The sequence below is a fragment of the Epargyreus clarus genome, unplaced genomic scaffold (assembly GCF_041222505.1).
Source record: "Epargyreus clarus isolate Ecla_fem2 unplaced genomic scaffold, WU_Ecla_fem_2.2 ptg000031l, whole genome shotgun sequence".
NCBI classification, from domain to species: Eukaryota; Metazoa; Arthropoda; class Insecta; order Lepidoptera; family Hesperiidae; genus Epargyreus; species Epargyreus clarus.
The window spans coordinates 10,134,068-10,153,298 of record NW_027332236.1 but is presented as its reverse complement, the minus strand read 5'-3'; the positions used below and the strand labels follow the sequence as shown (position 1 = coordinate 10,153,298).

Here is a 19,231-nt window from a genome sequence, read left to right as displayed (position 1 = left end):
TATTTGGGCAGTTAAAAGTATTTGAAGGTATACAAAACTCAGATGGGAGTGTAATATTAGCTAGGTTTGATTACAGATGTACATGAGCGGCAGTAGCTACTTACAAGGTGGACTACATGCTCGCTGCTACACCTTTATTATAAAATAATTTAAAAAAAGTGACAGTCAAATTTTCTATAATTCTGAAGGGCTATGAGTGTGCGGTAACACTGCCGCGCATCATCATCAACAACCCATTACTGTCCCACTGCTGGGCACGAGACTCCTCTCGTAATGAGAAGGATTAGGCCATAGTCCACCGCGCTGGCCAAGTGCATATTGGTAGACTTCACATACCTTTGAGATTTTTTTTTTATAAATCTTTCAGGTATGTAGGTTTCCTCACGATGTTTTCCTTCACCGTTTAGCAAGTGATAATTAATTTCTAATACGCACATAACTTTGAAAAATCAGAGGTGATAACCCACTCCGTATATAACAAAGATTCTAATTGTATAGCATCTTCTCTCTTCCATCGAAAGGTAGAATTGCTTCACGCTAGACATATATGGTACCTCCCTGGTCATGCGATACTTATTGTACCTTAATATTTACACAATTTCAGTCTTCTAAAATTGTACAGTTTAAAAATTTGTATTACTTTTTGATAACGTAAAATTAATACTGCACTGAGGTTCAGTTAAATCTTATAATATTTTTTATTCCATAATACTGAATAGTATATGGGTTCAGCCAATCTGCCGATTGGTATTAAATCACGAATATTGGTCATATAAAGCCTTAAATCCAGGGAAGTAATAAATTTTCAATCTGTGTGGATGCGGTAAATCTCATTTCAGGTGCAATTGCATCCCTCTCGGGAGTACCGGGATGAAAGAGATGCAGCTATTTAGTCTAGGGATGCAAGGTTTCGACATTATCGATATTAGTATCGATTTTTATAATATTGATTGGCAAACGAACATGCAGTCCGTTGATTGTAAGTGGCTACTGTCGTCTATATATCTGTAATCAACCCCAGATAGAATAATTGTGACAATGGATATCAATAAAATATCCGAGTACGAGTATTTTTCTTTCGCCTACCTATAACGAATTAAAGTATTTAAAATTTCCGGCACCAAAATTTCAATCAATATCGAAATGATAATATCGTATTGGCCATGGTTTTATATCGATGTAAATATCGCTATTATCGATAACACGATTTTTGGCATCCCTAATTTAGACTCGTTCATCATATAAACTAGCCACTCTGTGGCTTTTAAGTAAATTAGGCTAAAGTAGGTAGCCTGGGTACTATGCTCTGTTTCTACTAAAATCAGATTTTATGAACCACAAAATTTTAACCGGTTTCAAAAATGTGAGTATAAACTTGTTTAGTTTGAGTCGGAAAATCAATATTTTTAACCCGTTTGAATATATTTCATTTTCAGGGTTCGTGCCCAGAGAGGTGAAACCGAACTTTTTTTTTATAATATAAGAGTAGCAGACGAGCATGCAGTCTACCTGATGGTAAGTGGCTACTGCCGCCCATGGATATCTGTAATCCAGATAGGATTAGATATTCCTACCTGAGGTCGGCCACAGATGCGCCGCTACCCTTGAGGACTAAGATGGAACGCCGCGGAAAAGTATGTCTCCCTTACCACACCCTTCAAACCGGAAGACAGCAGCGCCTAACACTGCTGTTATTAGGCAGAAATAGGTGTGGCGGAGGTGCCGCCGGAGTCGAACCACAAAGGGACTACCACCTTCAAAACTACGAGTATATTACTATGTTTCCCTCGTCTATCCGTCCATCTGTCATCATTTTATCACCTACAAGTCGGCATGGCTTGTCCTGTACCAGGAGTGCCGGCAGGTTGTATCGTCACGGGACTCTGAACAGTTTGATTCGTCGGGCACTTGCTACCGTCTCTATACCTGCGACGTTAGAACCTCCAGGCCTTTTTAGAGACGATGGCAAGAGACCCGATGGAATCACTCTAGTTCCATGGAGTCTCGGACGACCCCTGGTATGGGACGCGACGTGCGTAGACACCTTGGCCCCATCGCACGTAAGCAATACATCTGTGTGTGCGGGGGCCGCAGCCGACCATGCCCAGATTCTCAAGCGCCGTAAATATAATAATTTATTAGACAATTATTTGTTTGCGGCGCTTGCAATAGAGACAATGGGTCCATGGTCATCTGACATGAAAAAATTCATGTCAGATATGTCGACCAAGCTTGTAACTGTTTCCGTGGACCAAAAAGCTGGCGGCTACTTTGCTCAAAGGCTAAGCCTTGCCGTTCAACAAGGAAACGCCACCAGCGTTTTGGGAACCATGCCTCACACGGCAATTTTAGATGGTTTATTTTATTTATGATTTTATCTTTTTTACTCTTGATTGTATATATTGTTAATTAGAAATAATTTGTATATATTTTAGCTTTAATAATTAAATTCGTCAAATAAACAATCCTACAAGTCATCCGTATATCACGCACTTACTTTCTTATTGTTTATTTTTTATTTATTATATCTAATTGACGCCTAACCGATAATAAATCTATTGTCTATTTCATGGCTCTAGCTTCAATAGTTCAATACTGTGTGATAATTTGTCAATCGATGGGAGAATGAATGCGTATATTTTCACTTTATTGTAAAAAGATTCTAATATAAAAAGATAAAAAAGAACAAAATCAGCATCTCGACTGCTTAAAGAAATAGCTCATTTTTCTCCCTCAATTTAAAGGAATCCAATAATATTCCTTAAATTAAAACTAAAGGAAAGTCTGTCAAGAAGTCAGACAGACTAATACTTCAAGCCTCATTAAGAAGTTAATTTGAGGGTCTGTTAAGTAACAAGGATAACAAGCAACCCCCCGGGGCCGATAATGTCAAGTCAAATAGTGTCGAGGAAAAACGAATGGATTGTAGCAGGAAATCGCAGATGATTCATGAGATTGGAAGCGTTGTGTATACTCAAAATTAACCCAAAAAGGGGTGGAAGTTAATAAGTAAATTGTGTTTACTTGAACTCTTCTAGGATGCTGTTTTTTATAAAATAAGTGGTGGTAAGGGAGACGTACTTTTCCGAGGTATTCAAGCTTAGTTCTTTGCGGTAGCGGCGTATCTGTGGCCGGCCTCAGGTAGGAATTTAGTCCTATTGGGGGTTAATTACAGATATCCATGGGCCACTTACAATCAGATGGACTACATGCTCGTCTGCTCTACGATATTGTAAAAAAAATATACATTTTCTGTTAGAATTTCTTTTTTTTTATAAACTACAAGGTTTTGCCCATAGCTTCTTCGCCCTGGACCTAATTTACTGTAGTAAAGAATATCAGCTTATGTTAATCTAGGCCTTAAAGCATCTGTGTGCCAAATTTCATCCAAATCCGATCAGTGGTTTTTGCGTTAAAGAGTAACATACATACGTCCATTTATCTTCACAAACTTACGCGTTTACATAAAGTAAAAATATATTAAAAAAGAATCCTAGAGACATTTATAATAGTCGTTTTAATACAATAGAAGGCTTACCCGAGATCGACTTTTGATAAATGCTCGTGTAACAATACGTTTAATGGTAATGCTGCTGTCGAAACACTACTAAAATTGTACTCCCATTTTGAAAATACTTATAAACTTGCAATTTTCTACAACTTTTTTCTATGTGATTTCTCTTCACATAACTTGGATAACGAAACAATCATACTATAAAGTATATTAAAAAAATCACAAATATAAAATATATTTTAATTGCTTGTATATACTAACTAATGACTAGAATTAACTTCTGGGTCTGGGTGTATAGTACTTAGCTTTAAATTATCAAAGCATCTAGAACACAACTAACCAAAATATATGAAAACGAGTATTAAAAGTGTAGTAAGCTGTAGACGTCGTAGTAAGAATGCTACGCGGCAAATATGCTACGTTTCTCTACGAATGCTACGAGCCGCTACGATCGCGTAGCTAATATGTGTTACAAGTGTAACGAAACTGTTTTTTCGTTACAATTTGATAATATAACCGGAATCTGTAAAGTTTTCAACGTTTTACACAGAACCCTAACCATTTACAGCGTAAATTTTCCTCTCCCCTTCTATCTGAGAATTTCTGTCTGAAAGACAGACTTTTTAAAAACAGGTACATTTAAATAATTCGGTATTTGTTCAATTTCTGTGTAAGAGGTTCTAAAATTTCAAATAACATAGATTGTTGGACTTTCAAATTATTTTGTAATTTATCGTAAGGATACCAGTCACAATTGTATTGAACTTATTTTGAAGACGTTTTCAGAAAAAAATATATAAGTAGCATATTTTTTAAACATTATGAAATAAAAAAAAATATATCCACCTAGCCTACCGCGAATTTTCTATATAATGGATCATATGAGCTTTACGCGTATTTTTATAAAATGTTTCTTAACGTTAGTATCGGGCTCCAAATAATAATAAATGAAGTCAAATCTGACATCGACTACATATACATTGTTGCCCCGGAGGATAAAGTAGGAATGTCCATGTCAGGATCTCTGCTATACTATACCCATCTAACCAAGAACATTACACCGCAGTGTCAAGTCAGAATTAAGACTTTAAAATTGCATGCGAATATCATCCCAAAATGACATCATCAAAAGTTTATCACAATCTTTAGAATATACTCCTAAGGAATCCATTAAAAATTTATGGCGAATAAAAACCAATACATAAATTTACAAATCAAAATTTAGAACTAACCTAACCTAACCTATCCTATTTTGTTAAAAGCGCTCAATTTCTACCCACTTCTAATTCATTTAAATACTTAAACTATTCTCCACATTTTACAAGTCACTGTGCTAAATTATTTTCAAATCGCAAGCTTCTACGTAAAAGCCTGCCTTCAAGGCTTAGTAATTATATCGTAGTTAGAATAAACCAACTTCTTTGACCTTCAATTAACATAGAAATCTTGTAGTAGTGTTGTAAAGTGTTGTGTGGATTAAATCCAAAACACGCTGTTCTACGTTTTCGAAATTATCTGTTTTATAAAGTAATTACTCACTTAGATTGTGAAATTATATAATAAGAGTAAATCTTACTAATAATTAACTAAAAAATCCTCAAATGCAATTACTTCATCCCATTGGGCTATCGTGATGATCTTTGGTCCTTCTCTTTACACTCTGAAAAGATGCTGTGTCCAGCACTAAAACTAGCTAAATGATAAAATCCGTGATATGCCTAAAACTTACCTAAAACTATTAGTATTATCAAATATCTCCATGAGTAAGTGAATTATTTATCCTATATTATACTATAGAAACATATCTTCATACATTCAAAGCAAAACCTTAAAGATGACCTAAATTCTCAAAAACGCGTAAAGCAAAAATGTGGGCAACATTATTATTCCGATGACGAAACATAAAAATGAGTTGCGGCGGCATCTGTAGCCATGTGACTGTCATGTGGCTGAAGACTCGGCGGCCGTTCACAACAACAATCGGAGACGGTGTCTATCAGTTTATAGTTGCCTATATACATTGGCGGGTCATCCGGGGGGAGGGGGGCGGGGTCGCACGCAAATGATAAGAGGCGACGCGCGCCGCATCGATCCGCCATGTGCCTCTACCCGCAGTCCCCCCCCCCAACGCCCAAACCCCCACACACCCGCGTACACGCACACACACAACTCCTCATCTAATGTGTTCTGCCAAATGATCCGTTCCGAATATTAAGTTGTCTGTAGTTGAAAACTGATAGTCATCTGCCCTGATTGGTCCAGACTGGAGCGGCACTACCAAAGATAGTGTTTGCTACATTATTATAAAAAAAGAAATTGATTTTAGGTTTCAATCTGATTCGCATGACTAATTTATGCTTAACGAAAACGAACGGGCCCAAAGCGGTTCCTTGGTATGACCCAAATATGAGGAAAGAAAAATCAGAATTAAAAATTGCGAAACATTTCCCATACTTATTTGTGTTTATTATGAAAGTTGTAAAGGTTTTCCATCACCGGAAGCGTGCGCTCCAACCCCTCACGGGGGCGGTTAATTGAGCTCGGAGCCACGTGGCAGCAATTATTTACCTTCAGGTAACCACGTGCGTTTGCCACCCTCGCGATAATTCATATGGCAATAAAACTTTCTCGAGAGACATTCTTACACTTAATCTTAAGTTACATATCATTTACTATCAAACGCTAAATCTAGTACTAAAAGTGCTATAAAACAACAACTACTTAAAATGTATAAAACTACTGGCGATGCAATGCGGAGAAGTAACTAAAAATGAAGAAATAAGATTGTAAATTTACAGACATCCGGTTTTATGTTTCTACCTAAAGTGGCCGCTGGGAAACCCAACTGTAATACAATGACAATAAAGTCTAAAACTAGTCACTACGCAATACGATATAAGTGTAAGACAGGCGCGGCGGAGTCTACGGTTTCGGTTATGGCTTCGATAAATACTACACTAAATTTTCCACATACAATTTATTACTTCAAGGATTTCTTGACCATTATTACTTAAGAAAAACACAGTAAATAATCTGCTTTGCTTTCGCGTGCGGTCAATATCAATTTTAGACTAAAATCAATACAATTTTATTTCCTACATTAATTCAACTAAAATAGCTCTAGAACTAATCTACAAGCATTGCCTGGTAAATAAACTGAATAATGTAGCATTGGAGCGATCCGGAGACGACACCCCAAATGTAGGGCACGTGATTCGCAGACACACGTTGCAAGATCAACTCACATTAGCCACAAACGGGAACAGTCCAAAAGAGTCTTGTCTGTCGGCGATAGGTTAACACACTAACAAAAACTAGGTATCTCGATAGACGTTGATCGCGGATTTATATTCCGCGGAGCCTTCATTTGGTTAACAGCATGGCGTGCGAGCGGCGCGGCGGTCACGAGTCGACTGAGGCGCCGCGCTTCCTCTTTCCCCCTTCCTCGCTGCATCCTTCAAACTCCCTGATAATCGGGAGAAAATACAACACAGCTGCAATTGAGCGCCGCATACTCTTTTTTGGCGATGATTCAGGCGGTAATTGCATGGGCCCTCATTGCCTAGGTCCTTGAACCCGCCGGCCACCCAATAGCAATCCTATAAAGGAAATGAACCAATTTAATCAGAACGATTTTCGCGTGCTAACATGCTTGTAGATGTTTTGTTAATAGGGGCGTATTTGACGTGAAATATGATCGGCTGAGCGGTAGACGGGTGTCTGAAATCAGTGATTTCTCGCCTCTACAATTTTGAGTCATAATTCAACCAATGACGTGTTGTGGAGTCATCTATGCTAATTTGAATAGTATAGTGTAATGTTTTTTTTTTCAAATTATATGAGTGATATCGTGGTGTCCTTCTTGTCATAAAATTATTTTCAAATACTATTGTATCTCTGATTAATAAAAAATATTTAATAAATAATTGAGTATAAAAATAAATAGCGTTCATGCATCCCTATAATTGTGAAATAACCATTTTTAAACTGAGACACTTATCTGCTACCAATATAAAATTGGATTAAATTATGAAGTAATATTAGAAATGGCCTTTTTTCTTAGCAAATGAGCAAGTCTCTTTGATATTCCATCGATGAAGTCCATCTGATAGTAACTGGCCACTGCTGCCCACACAGATAGTCCACAGATAGTTACTACGCCCTGAGGACTAAGTTGAACGCCTCGGATAAGTATGTCTCCCTTACGCTGCTGCGTTCTGGTGTGGCCCTTCAAACCAGAACACAGCAGCGTTTAACCCTACTGTTATTATGATAAATCTAATATATAAAATTCTCGTGTCACAGTTTTCGTTGCCATACTCCTCCGAAACGGCTTGACCGATTTTGATGAAATTTTTTGTGCTTATCCGGTATCTATGAGAATCGGCCAACATCTATTTTTCATCCCCCTAAGTGATAAGGGTTGTTCACGCTTAACATTATTTTATGGCAACACAAAGTTTGCCGGGTCAGCTAGTATTATTATAATTATGCAGGTGGTAGAGCCCTATGTGGCTCGACTCCGGCAGCACTGCCGCTACATCTATTTCTGGCTCATAGAAGTGTTAAGCGCTGCTGTGTTCTGGTTTGAAGGGTGTGGTAAGGGAGACATTCTCTTCCGAGGCGTTCCAGCTTAGTCCTCAGGGGTAGCGGCGCATCTGTGGCCGACATCAAATAAGAATATCTAACCCTATCTGTGCTTACTTACAGATTTCCATGGGCGGCTATAGCCACTTACCATCGGGTGGACTGCATGCTCATCTGCTACTACTATATTATAAAAAAAAATTCGAACAACAGGTTTTACCATTTATTCGTACAAACATAGTTTGAGTATGAATCAATATGCTAATAGTAATATATTACCCATTTTTAAGTTTGTTACCTAACTTTAATGCGGGTACCATCAAGGTCTCACAATATTCTTCAACCGATTTAAAGTTTGGCATACATAGATATTTTTATTGGGCTTGGCACAAATCTGAAACACCCAGTTGATGCTCATTGGATCATATTACAGCTTCTTGTATTGGCGTAACGATGCGTATTTAAAAGCTTTAACCGATTTAAAAGCTTAATATAAAAATAATGGACGTGTGAAACCACATTGAAAAATATTTTTCAATGTGGTGGATTTCTTTATGGTTTAAAGGTGGTAGAATCCTGTGTTTCTTTAACGGCACCACCACCGCAACTGATTTTGCAATAACAGTGGTGTTAAGCGCTGCTGTATCCTGTTTTGAAGGATGTGGTAAGGAAATCATATTTATCCGAAACTTTCTAACTTAGTCCTCAAGAGCAACGCATTTGTACCCTTACCATGAGTTTTTACGTTTTGACAAATATGACTGTTTTGGTATTTGTTTACGTATTTGCCCATACAATTCCCAATCAGCACCCCTAGCGGATTGTATCAGAACTATAGTTCCAGTAACGTAAAATTAAAAGTCTAAATTGACAAAATGGCGCTTTATGTTTTGTCTCTCTTTTTAGCCAACATGTGAGCATTTACTTATTGTTACGTTTACTCAGTCTACTGAAGCAAACGGAACAGAATATTGGATTGAATAAACGTAACTATAAATTGTGGGATGTTTTGAAAACTCATGGTAAGGGTACTGTTAACAACCTGAGGCCTACCTGTGGTAAGTAATCAGGCCCGGATCCGATCCGATTCCTTATTAGATCGGACGTTGATTACAGACGTTCTTACGATCAGTTGTACATCCTCATTTGCTACGCAAATTTTATAAACAAATACATCACCGGACATATTTTGCTGTATAGTTGAAGTAGTTTTAATATTTGGTATTTACGAGTAAAGAATAGTCTACCGCTGTTTGTCCACCGCATCCGTCACCGAGCTGATACCGATAATTAATGACGGCGCCGAAGTAGCGTACATACATTTTCTATAGCCGCTTATCCACCGCACATCCGTCACCCGAGCACCGTTATTTCGACTAGATCGAGATCTCTGCCGCCGATATTTCGACTAGATCGGCGTGACCGCTAGATCGGCACCGCTATTATGACGGGCCGATGTGCCGGCAATATAAAACGCATTGGAACTTGTCCATACACTGCCGTCACACGCGTGACAGCTGGAATAAATTAAACCGTCGATATCAGTCGCGGTGGACAAACAATAGTTTGTAGTTTGTATGGTATTGCCCTCACGACATATTAAAATCCGAAATAATCTCGTTCTCGGTATCGGCTCGGTGACTGTGCGGTGGACAAACAGCGTACGCCGTGGGTCTACGCACTCTACGTACGTAGACACATCGTAGCATATTTACGCTTATCGTAGCAAGCTACAGAGCTACGTAGAAACTGCTAACACCCACTTTTAACTGCGACACCTATGCTATCATATAATTTGCAGTTTTAAGCAGTGACTATTCATTGTTGATTGTTTAGACTTTTTAGATGATTTTGACTTGATGTTTGTCAGACTTTGTCAACCTATTTTAGTCTTATTTAGACGATTGTTAATAAAATTCATTATTCTATTATGAAAATGGGATACATAAAATTAAATATTCACAAAAATGGTATTTAAAACTTAAAAAATACAGGTTTTCGTGCCGTATGAATTATATTTGGTATCGCTAAAAATCTAAACAATCAACGAAAGAAGTTAGAAATTTTGTGAAATCTTAAAATTTTCAAACGGCTTATAAATACTCGTATTCTTGTAATGTACGCAAATGTATTCATAGCTAACATTATTTTTTCGTGTAATTAACTATTCCACGCAAGATTTGTAATCAACACGCCGTATTATGTATGACATCCGGTTTGGTGAAATTATGCCGTTACATATTCCGTTACACATTACCTTATTGATTCCAGATTTTCGGTTTAATATGATTTATGGTTTAAGATTCTTTAATTCTCAAAAAAACACTTACTTAAAAAAAAAAGTTTTCAAAGGCATGTGAAGTCTAGCAATACGCACTTGGCCAGCGCGGTGGACTATGGCCTAATCCTTCTCATTGTGAGAGGAGACCCGTGCCCAGCAGTGGGACATTAATGGGTTGATGATGATGATGACTTACTGACTTACTAATTTTTTTTTGTCGTCAAATTACTGTTCCACTGCTGGGCACGGGTCGCCTCTCAATATGATAAGTATAACACCATAGTCCACCCCGTTGGCCAAGTACGTATTGTATTGGTAGACTTCTCACCTTTTTGAGATTTTTTCTAGATCTCAGGTATGCAGGTTTCCTCGCGATGTTTTCCTTCACCGTTGAAGTAAGTAATTGATTTAAGATTTTATTTTGAAATGAAATAAGTGGTTAGGTGGATATATGTATTTTGCTTGCAAATGTTAAACGAATCAGAACTCTTTAACGTAACGCGCCCGATTGTACCGTATCTTGTTATTTGATCAGTTTTCAGATTTTACATTACATTTTAGAGAACCAGAGAAAATGTAGTAGAGCCAGGAGTAAGGTTCGATCGAGCACATACCACCGACACGATATGATGATGGTAAGTGGTTAATGCCGCCCATGGGCAACTGTAATCAACCCCAGATAGGATTAGATATTCCTACCTGAGGTCGGTCACAGATGCGCCGCTACCTCTGAAGACGAAGCTGGAACGCCTCGGAAAAGTCTGTCTCCCTTACCACACCCTTCAAAACGGAACACAGCAGCGCCTAACACTACTGTTATTAGGCAGAAATAGGTATGGCGGTGGTGCCGCCGGAGTCGAACCACAAAGGGTTCTACCACCTTCAATACCGCCTGATGGTAAGTGGCTACTGCCGCCCATGGACATCTGTAATCAATCCCAGATGAGGTGACCATCTTACTACTCTTATACTCTACACAGTGTTAGTTAAAGATCAGGCGGAGTAGAACCATTTATTAACTTCATAATATTATGTTGTTAAATGGTCTATAAAAAAATATATATAATATTACAGAAAAATAGTCATATAAAACCATTTATAATGGCTTTAAAATTCGAATGCATAAATTTATTAATATATTCTACGTCAGTAGGATTATTATCCTATCTGTGGATGAAAACGAATTAAAAATGGCATATGTGTCAGGTTGTCAAAAAGTTGAAATGGCGGGAGTTATTCTTTTAAGAGCTAAGAAGTTTTCACAAGTTAAGACATACCAGTCTTTTATTGCAGCTACATACGATAAGTTATCTATAATAAGCTAAGTCAACACATGTGTGGCAGAGGCAACACTGCCGTCTGCCCAGCGACGGATCAAGAGTTCTGGCCGCCCTAGGCTAATTACGAAGATGCGCCCCCATCGTAATGATAGACCTCAAAAGTGATATATTAGTTTTGACTTTGTTTACTAGCATGACATTAATAGTGCCGAAGACACAATTTTGGTGCGCTGATCCTCGCGCCCTAGGCTGCAGCCTAATTAGCCTAAGGGTTAATCAGACCCTGCGTCTGCCACACATAGTTGCCTTAAACTAGAGGCCTTTTTTTTCCCCTGGTGATTACAGCGATATGCGACCACACAAACCGCTGTCCTTTCCAGGGTCGCTTGCTGGACGGTTTGAGCTCCCACTCTTGCCGCCCGCAACCCCGAAAGCCCCTTTTCGTCGCCTCTTACGACAGGCAGGGGATACCGTAGCCCTATTCTGGTCCCGGTACTACAGTAAACTAGGGGCCTTAGTAGCAACTCTAAACACTGCAGTTAAAGCGTGAAAAAGACAAAGACGAATAATTATCGGATGTGTTTGAACATGGAATGCAAGGGTAGAGAAAGCAACTGAGCCCGACCGCAGGTTGACTCTAATATTATCTGGGATAAAATAAAAATATTCACGGGTGACTGTAGCCAATTAGTATCAGGTGGATTGCATGTTCGTTTGCTTATGTACCATTAGGTTATGTCTAAATAGAATAGTACTTTACGCTAAGATACAATAATACAGTCCACTTGTCTATTGAAGTTAGTTGCAAATAAAGTTTCGAAGTGAATGCACGTTTGTTTTGCTTAAAATATTCCCAGCAAGTGAAAAGTAACCTTAACGCCTTAACATATGGTCCAAATCGAGCCGGACGGAGCGGCAACGCCGGAAGTGACCCGAGCACCGAGAACAATAGGCCGGCTACCTGAACAGAGATAAGAAGCGCTCGGTGACCGGCGATGTGCAAGTTTGAGTGCAACTATAATTACGCGTTATTACATCGAGTTTATGAGTTTTATAGACAATGCGAGTTAATTACGTTTAATTGAGTGAGATACATTAACGGACAGCGTGTCTAATCATAATTCTACAAGTTTAACCAGGACTGAGTGCATATTGTGGTGTTGTTGGGATTATTACGAGTGAGTTAAGATGGCTACCGTTGAGAAACTAATATCATTACAAGAAGATCTATACGGCAATTTGGAGAAAGGTTTAAGAAATTACAAGAAGACAGCTAAAGACAAAATTAAAGTTCCTTATTTACAAACGAGATTAGAGTTATTAGAACAACAGTATAATGAGTTTAAAGATGGCCATAAGGCGATTGTATCGCAGGCTTCAAAAGAGAAAAAAGAAAAATATTTTACGGAGAATATATACGAGACTTTTGAAGAGCTTTATATACAATACAAGACTTCTTTACGTGAAACATTGCAGAACCTTTTGCCGCCTACTACTACGCCTTCTGTGGCCACGTGTGGTGCTAACGAGAATAATTATTGTGATGTTAAATTACCTCGAATAAGTCTACCCAATTTTAGTGGCAAATATGAAGAATGGCAAACATTTCACGACATGTTTTCATCTTTAATCCATAACAACCAGACTATTACAACGGTGCAAAAAATGCATTATTTAAAAGGAAATTTGACAGGTGAAGCACAAAATTTATTAAATAATTTTTCGATTACTGAAAGTAATTATGACGAAGCATGGAGACAATTAGTGCGGCGGTATGATAACAAAAGATACAACTCAAATGCTGTGTTAAGAAACTTATTTTCATTGAAGAAATTACATACAGAGTCAGCGATCGCGATTAAGCACTTATTGGACACTACATCTACCTGTTTGAAGTCTTTGAAGAATATGGGCATTAACACGAGTACTTGGGACGCAATTATTGTGTTTTTAACCGTCACAAAATTAGATACCGAATCGATGAAACAGTGGGAACACTATATTAACATGCTTACTGATGATATACCCACTTGGGAACAATTACGTGAATATTTAGAACACAGATTCAGATCGTTAGAGATGATAGATACAAGTTCAGTTCGAGCAACACAAGCTGTCAAAAATATATCGAAAACTAAAACGTTTCATACAGCTATTGAGAGCAAGCCAAAGAAAAGTGATGTTGAGTGTTCAATGTGTCATGAGAACCACTATATTTATCACTGTAAAAAATTCATACTTATGACGCCTCAAGATAGACAAGATTTTGTGCAAAACAATAGATTGTGTTTCAATTGCCTTTCACCGACTCATACTGCATTGAAGTGTCGACAGTCATCGAGTTGCAGAAGATGTGGAAGAAGGCATCATACTATGCTACATTTTGAGAGAGTGAGTAAGGAACCCGATCATAATACCAGCAATGTGAGGGAAGCTGCAGCAACAACGTCATCGAGTTTACCTGAGAGACCTATCACATCACGAGGTGACGCACATAATGTAACTACAGCTTTCTCGAGAGAAGCAGAGCTTCACCCTACCAGCGTGTTACTGGCGACAGCTAGAGTTAAGGTATTTAATTCAAATGGTTGTAAGCGAGCTATTAGAGCATTACTTGATCAAGGGTCTCAGGCGTCCTTTGTCACTGAGGCTACTGTACAGTTACTTGGCCTTAGGCGTAAACCAATCAGTGGGTGGGTGTCAGGTCTGGGAGATGGTCGTATGAGAATCAAATACACAGTTTCACTACGCGTGGAGTCACACCATAGCTCTGAGAGATTCATAAATATAACTGCTTATGTTTTAAATTCCCTAACTTCTTTACTTCCAGCTACAAAGCTTAGCGTATCGGAGTGGGCAGAAATTGAAAACCTACCCTTAGCTGATCCAACATATGCAACACCGGATAAAATTGATATGCTGCTGGGTGCCGAGGTTTATGGCCAGATATTGCTAGATGGTATAGTTAAACAATCCGAGGGCAGTTTGATAGCGCAAAACACTATTTTTGGATGGATTTTGTCTGGAAGAGCTACCAGAGGATTGGAAGAGTCCCCCAGAGCATCATTCACTGGTATGCACATTCAAGTAAGGGACGATGATTTATTGAAGAAATTTTGGGAAATGGAGAATGAGCCTAACACTATTCAAAAAGAGATGACAAGGAGTGAGAAGATTTGTGAAGAATTTTTTGATGCAACGACAGAGAGAGATAATGAGGGCAGATTTATTGTGCGATTACCATTTGCAACTGATGATCCAAAGTGTCTGTATGGCAATTCTGAGGAGATAGCTATCAAGAGATTAGAGATTTTAGAAAGAAAACTGGCAAGAGAGCCTAAACTGAGAGAAGAGTACAACAAGGTATTTCAAGAGTATTTGAGTTTGAATCACATGAGACAAGTTTATGAGGATGAGATAGAGAGTACCAAAGCAGTTTATCTTCCTCATCATGCCGTGGTGAGAGAGGATAAAGAGACTACCAAGGTGAGGATTGTGTTTGATGCTTCGAGTAAAGACAATAATAATAGGTCACTGAATGATGAACTTCTAGTTGGTCCCAAGCTACAACAAGATTTGAGACATATTTTGATGAGATGGAGAAATCACAAAATATGCATTGTTGCAGATATAGTTAAAATGTATAGGATGGTTTGTGTAGCGGAGCAAGATACGGATTTCCAAAGAATCGTTTGGAGATTTTCATCTGACAGGACGCAGCCTATAGTACACTACAAGCTACTGAGACTGACTTTTGGCACTGCTTGCGCGCCATACTTGGCAGTTAAGTCCTTACAAAGACTGGCTGAGCTAGAAGAAGCAAAATATCCATTAGCAGCGAGAATAACGAAAAAAGATTTCTACATGGATGATTTGATTACTGGCGCTGATAATGAACATGAAGCAATAGCTATATATAATGAGATGACGGAGTTAATGAAATCAGGAGGATTCGAACTTCAAAAATGGAATAGTAATTGTAACATGGTTCTACAGAAAGTTGGAAAACGTAATGAGCAAGGAGATCCGCCAGAATATATTAAACTTAATGACTGCATTAAGATTCTAGGAGTGAGTTGGAACAGAGAGAGTGATAATTTCCAATATATGGTAAATTTACGTGAATCTAAAGAGCCAATAACTAAAAGACAGGTACTTTCAATTATAGCACAACTCTACGATCCCTTGGGATGGATTGGTCCAGTGGTAGTAGTTGCCAAGGTCCTGATACAAAGATTATGGCAATCAGGACTTGGGTGGGATGACTGTTTAATCGAAGACCTCCTGGATCAATGGCGGACATTTAAGAATGGACTAGCAGATCTCACACAACTACAAATACCGAGATGGTTAAATGTAACAAGTGGTTCTAAGACAGAGCTTCATGTGTTTTCAGATGCTTCAAGGTTAGCCTTTTCCGCGGCAGTGTACGCACGAGTTATAGATGAGACAAACCAAATACATGTGCACTTAGTAACTGCGAAGACCAAAGTTGCTCCCATACAGAAGGAACTTTCAATTCCAAAGCTCGAGTTGTGTGGCGCTGCCTTGGCAGCAAAGCTTATAAGCGAAGTTTCACAGGTGATGGAGATACCCAAGGAGAACCTAAATGGCTGGACAGACTCCACAATTGTTCTGGCTTGGCTCAAAGGTGGGTCTAGCCGTTGGACGACTTTTGTGAGTAATAGAGTATCTACGATATTGAATGTAATGGACTCTGATCAGTGGAGTCATGTATCCACAGAGACAAACCCTGCTGACTGTGCTTCACGAGGGTTACAACCGAACGAGCTGTTAACTCATTCACTGTGGTGGACTGGACCACAATGGCTTGCAGAACCTAACTTAAAGAAGGACAACACTTGTATTGAAGATACGCACGAAGAAGAAAGAATCAAATCTTTAACTGTTGTATCAAACATTGAAGATGAATTTATTTGGACTAAATTTTCATCATTATCAAGAATGCTTATGGTATTATCATATTGCAGAAGAATTTTGAATTTAAAATTGCCAAAACAGAAGAGAATAAAATTACCTAAATATATTACACCAACTGAAAGAAATGACACTTTATTGGCTTGCATAAAACAAGTTCAAGAGCGGGAATTTGACAATGAGATAAAACAGTTAAAGACTCGAGGATGTGTACCAAAAAGGAGTAATCTGCGAACTCTTTGCCCTTTTGTAGACAAACAAGGGATCTTGAGAGTGACGGGACGTATAACACAATGTGACGCAAGTTATGATACAAAACATCCAATAATTATGCCTGCTAAGAATCATCTTACCATGCTGATAATTCTTGATGCTCATCATCGGACATTACATGGAGGTCCACAAGCTATGCTGAACCTTTTAAGAGCAAAATATTGGATACTGCAAGTTAAAGAGAGAGTTAAAAAGGTTTACCGAGAGTGTGTAATTTGTTTACGTTATACAACAAAGAAGACTACTCCGTTCATGGGACTTTTACCTGAAGCTAGACTAAAACCAAGTAAGCCATTTAAGTCTACTGGAGTTGATTACTGTGGTCCAATAAATATACGATTTTCACCAGGAAGAGGAGCTAAATCCTACAAGGGATACATTTGCCTTTTTGTCTGCATGGTCACTCGAGCAGTACACTTAGAAGCAGTGACTGACTTGACCGCTAAAGGATTCATTGCTGCCTTCAGACGTTTTACCGCTCGAAGAGGCCACTGTCAAAATCTTTACAGTGATAATGGCACTAACTTCGTAGGCGCAGATAGAGAGATGAGAGAGATGTTCAACAATGCCAAGTCATCCCTGCCTGGAGAGATTGCTGCATTACTTACCTTGGAGAGTACCAAGTGGCATTTCTTGCCACCCCATTCGCCGAACTTCGGGGGATTATGGGAATCAGGGGTACGTAGTACAAAAACACACTTGCGTAAAGTAGTTGGGAACAATACACTTACCTATGAGGAGTTAGCGACGGTACTGGCGCAGGTGGAGGCTTGCCTAAATTCGCGACCTATAACTTTACTTAGTGACGACCCAAACGACCCTCTCCCCTTGACACCTGGTCACTTCTTGGTAGGTGAACCATTGTTAAATATTGCAGATGATGACTACACTAAATGTAATGTTCAAGGTTTAGACAGATGGCGCTTAACGCAAAAAATTGTAAATGATTTTTGGAATAGATGGTACAAAGAGTATTTAGTAAATTTAAATCAAAGAAATAAATGGAACACAAAATGTACCGAGCCTGAAATTAATGACATTGTAATTTTAAAAGAGGATAACCTTCCTCCGGCTAAGTGGTTTTTAGGCAGGATAATAGAAAAACATACTGGACCTGATAACATAACGAGAGTTGTGACAGTTCAATGTAAATCAGGAGTGTTAAAGCGTCCAGTGAATAAATTGTGTATTATTACTAAGTAGTATTATATAATAATACAATATATTCTTAAATTGTAGCATTGTAATAAAATTTATTCTTTGATTGTAACAGATATTGCAAACAACTAATATTGTAGCCTTTATTATCATTTGTTATGTTCTGTATGAAGGTTTTCTTTTATGTATTGTAAGTTATGTTTAAATTAGTTTAAGAACTATGTTCTTGGTGGGCGGAATGTCTAAATAGAATAGTACTTTACGCTAAGATACAATAATACAGTCCACTTGTCTATTGAAGTTAGTTGCAAATAAAGTTTCGAAGTGAATGCACGTTTGTTTTGCTTAAAATATTCCCAGCAAGTGAAAAGTAACCTTAACGCCTTAACAGGTTAAGTTTACTATTGTAAATAATTAACATTTATTTGTTTAAAAAGATGTATGTTAAGGATTTTTTTGCCGCTTCTTCTCCATAAAGAAACACCTTGTGAAGTGGCGGTAGATGTATTGACATTCGAAAAGAACTCTATAAAGAACTTAATTAGAATTTTGAATTAAAAAAAAATATTTGATTTGATTACTTCAAAAGCGAAAATGTCCACTTACCTTTAGGTGAATTGCATACTCATTCGCTACTGCAACCAAATAAAAAAGCGATTTACACACCTCCTTTTTATTTTAATACATTTTTTAGTCTTCCCAGTTATCCACCATTAATTTGAGTAATCCAATAAACGAACCGCCATACCCCGACAGTTATAGGCAATTTGCAACTGTATTATAATAATATGATTGCAGTCCTGCATGCAATAGTAGAGCGGCTTGGGAATTTATTTAGCGGAGCTGTAACATAATTCATTCGTACGGACTCTGTTCATGATATTTCGTGCATCGCCCTAGCGCCGACACGTACTGGTGAGTGGAGAAGTGCTCTTGTGCTCTAACTTCCGAGTTGTTCTGTCGACAGAGGGCAGCGAACAGCGAGTGTTTTTTAGTTTAGCACGAACGATATTGTTGATTTAAGGATTTTTTGGATGTAGATAAAAGATGGTAGAACCCTTCGTAATTCGACTCCAAAGGCCACATTCTGTCTTTTAACAACAGTGTTATACCTTGATGTATTCTAGAATAAAAGTTGTGGTAAGAACCATACCAGCTTTTTCAACTTAATACTCAGGGCAATGCATCTGTGGCCGACAT

General features: G+C 38.2%; 2 protein-coding genes across 2 annotated transcripts in view; one reads left to right on the top strand and one right to left on the bottom strand.

Annotated features, from left to right (window-relative positions):
* Positions 1 to 6,907, bottom strand: part of LOC140754902 (uncharacterized) — a 44,160-nt gene extending 37,253 nt beyond the window's left edge. Inside the window, exon 1 of the mRNA XM_073090066.1 lies at positions 6,760 to 6,907. The gene's annotated coding sequence lies outside the window, so the exon portion shown is untranslated. The remainder of the gene's footprint in view (positions 1 to 6,759) is intronic.
* A 7,128-nt stretch (positions 6,908 to 14,035) lies between these two features.
* Positions 14,036 to 19,031, top strand: LOC140754901 (uncharacterized). The gene is made up of 3 exons (XM_073090065.1): positions 14,036 to 14,147; positions 14,493 to 17,722; positions 18,999 to 19,031. The coding sequence occupies exons 1-3, from the start codon at positions 14,036 to 14,038 to the stop codon at positions 19,029 to 19,031; spliced, it is 3,375 nt and encodes a 1,124-aa protein (XP_072946166.1).
* Positions 19,032 to 19,231: the final 200 nt, after the last annotated feature.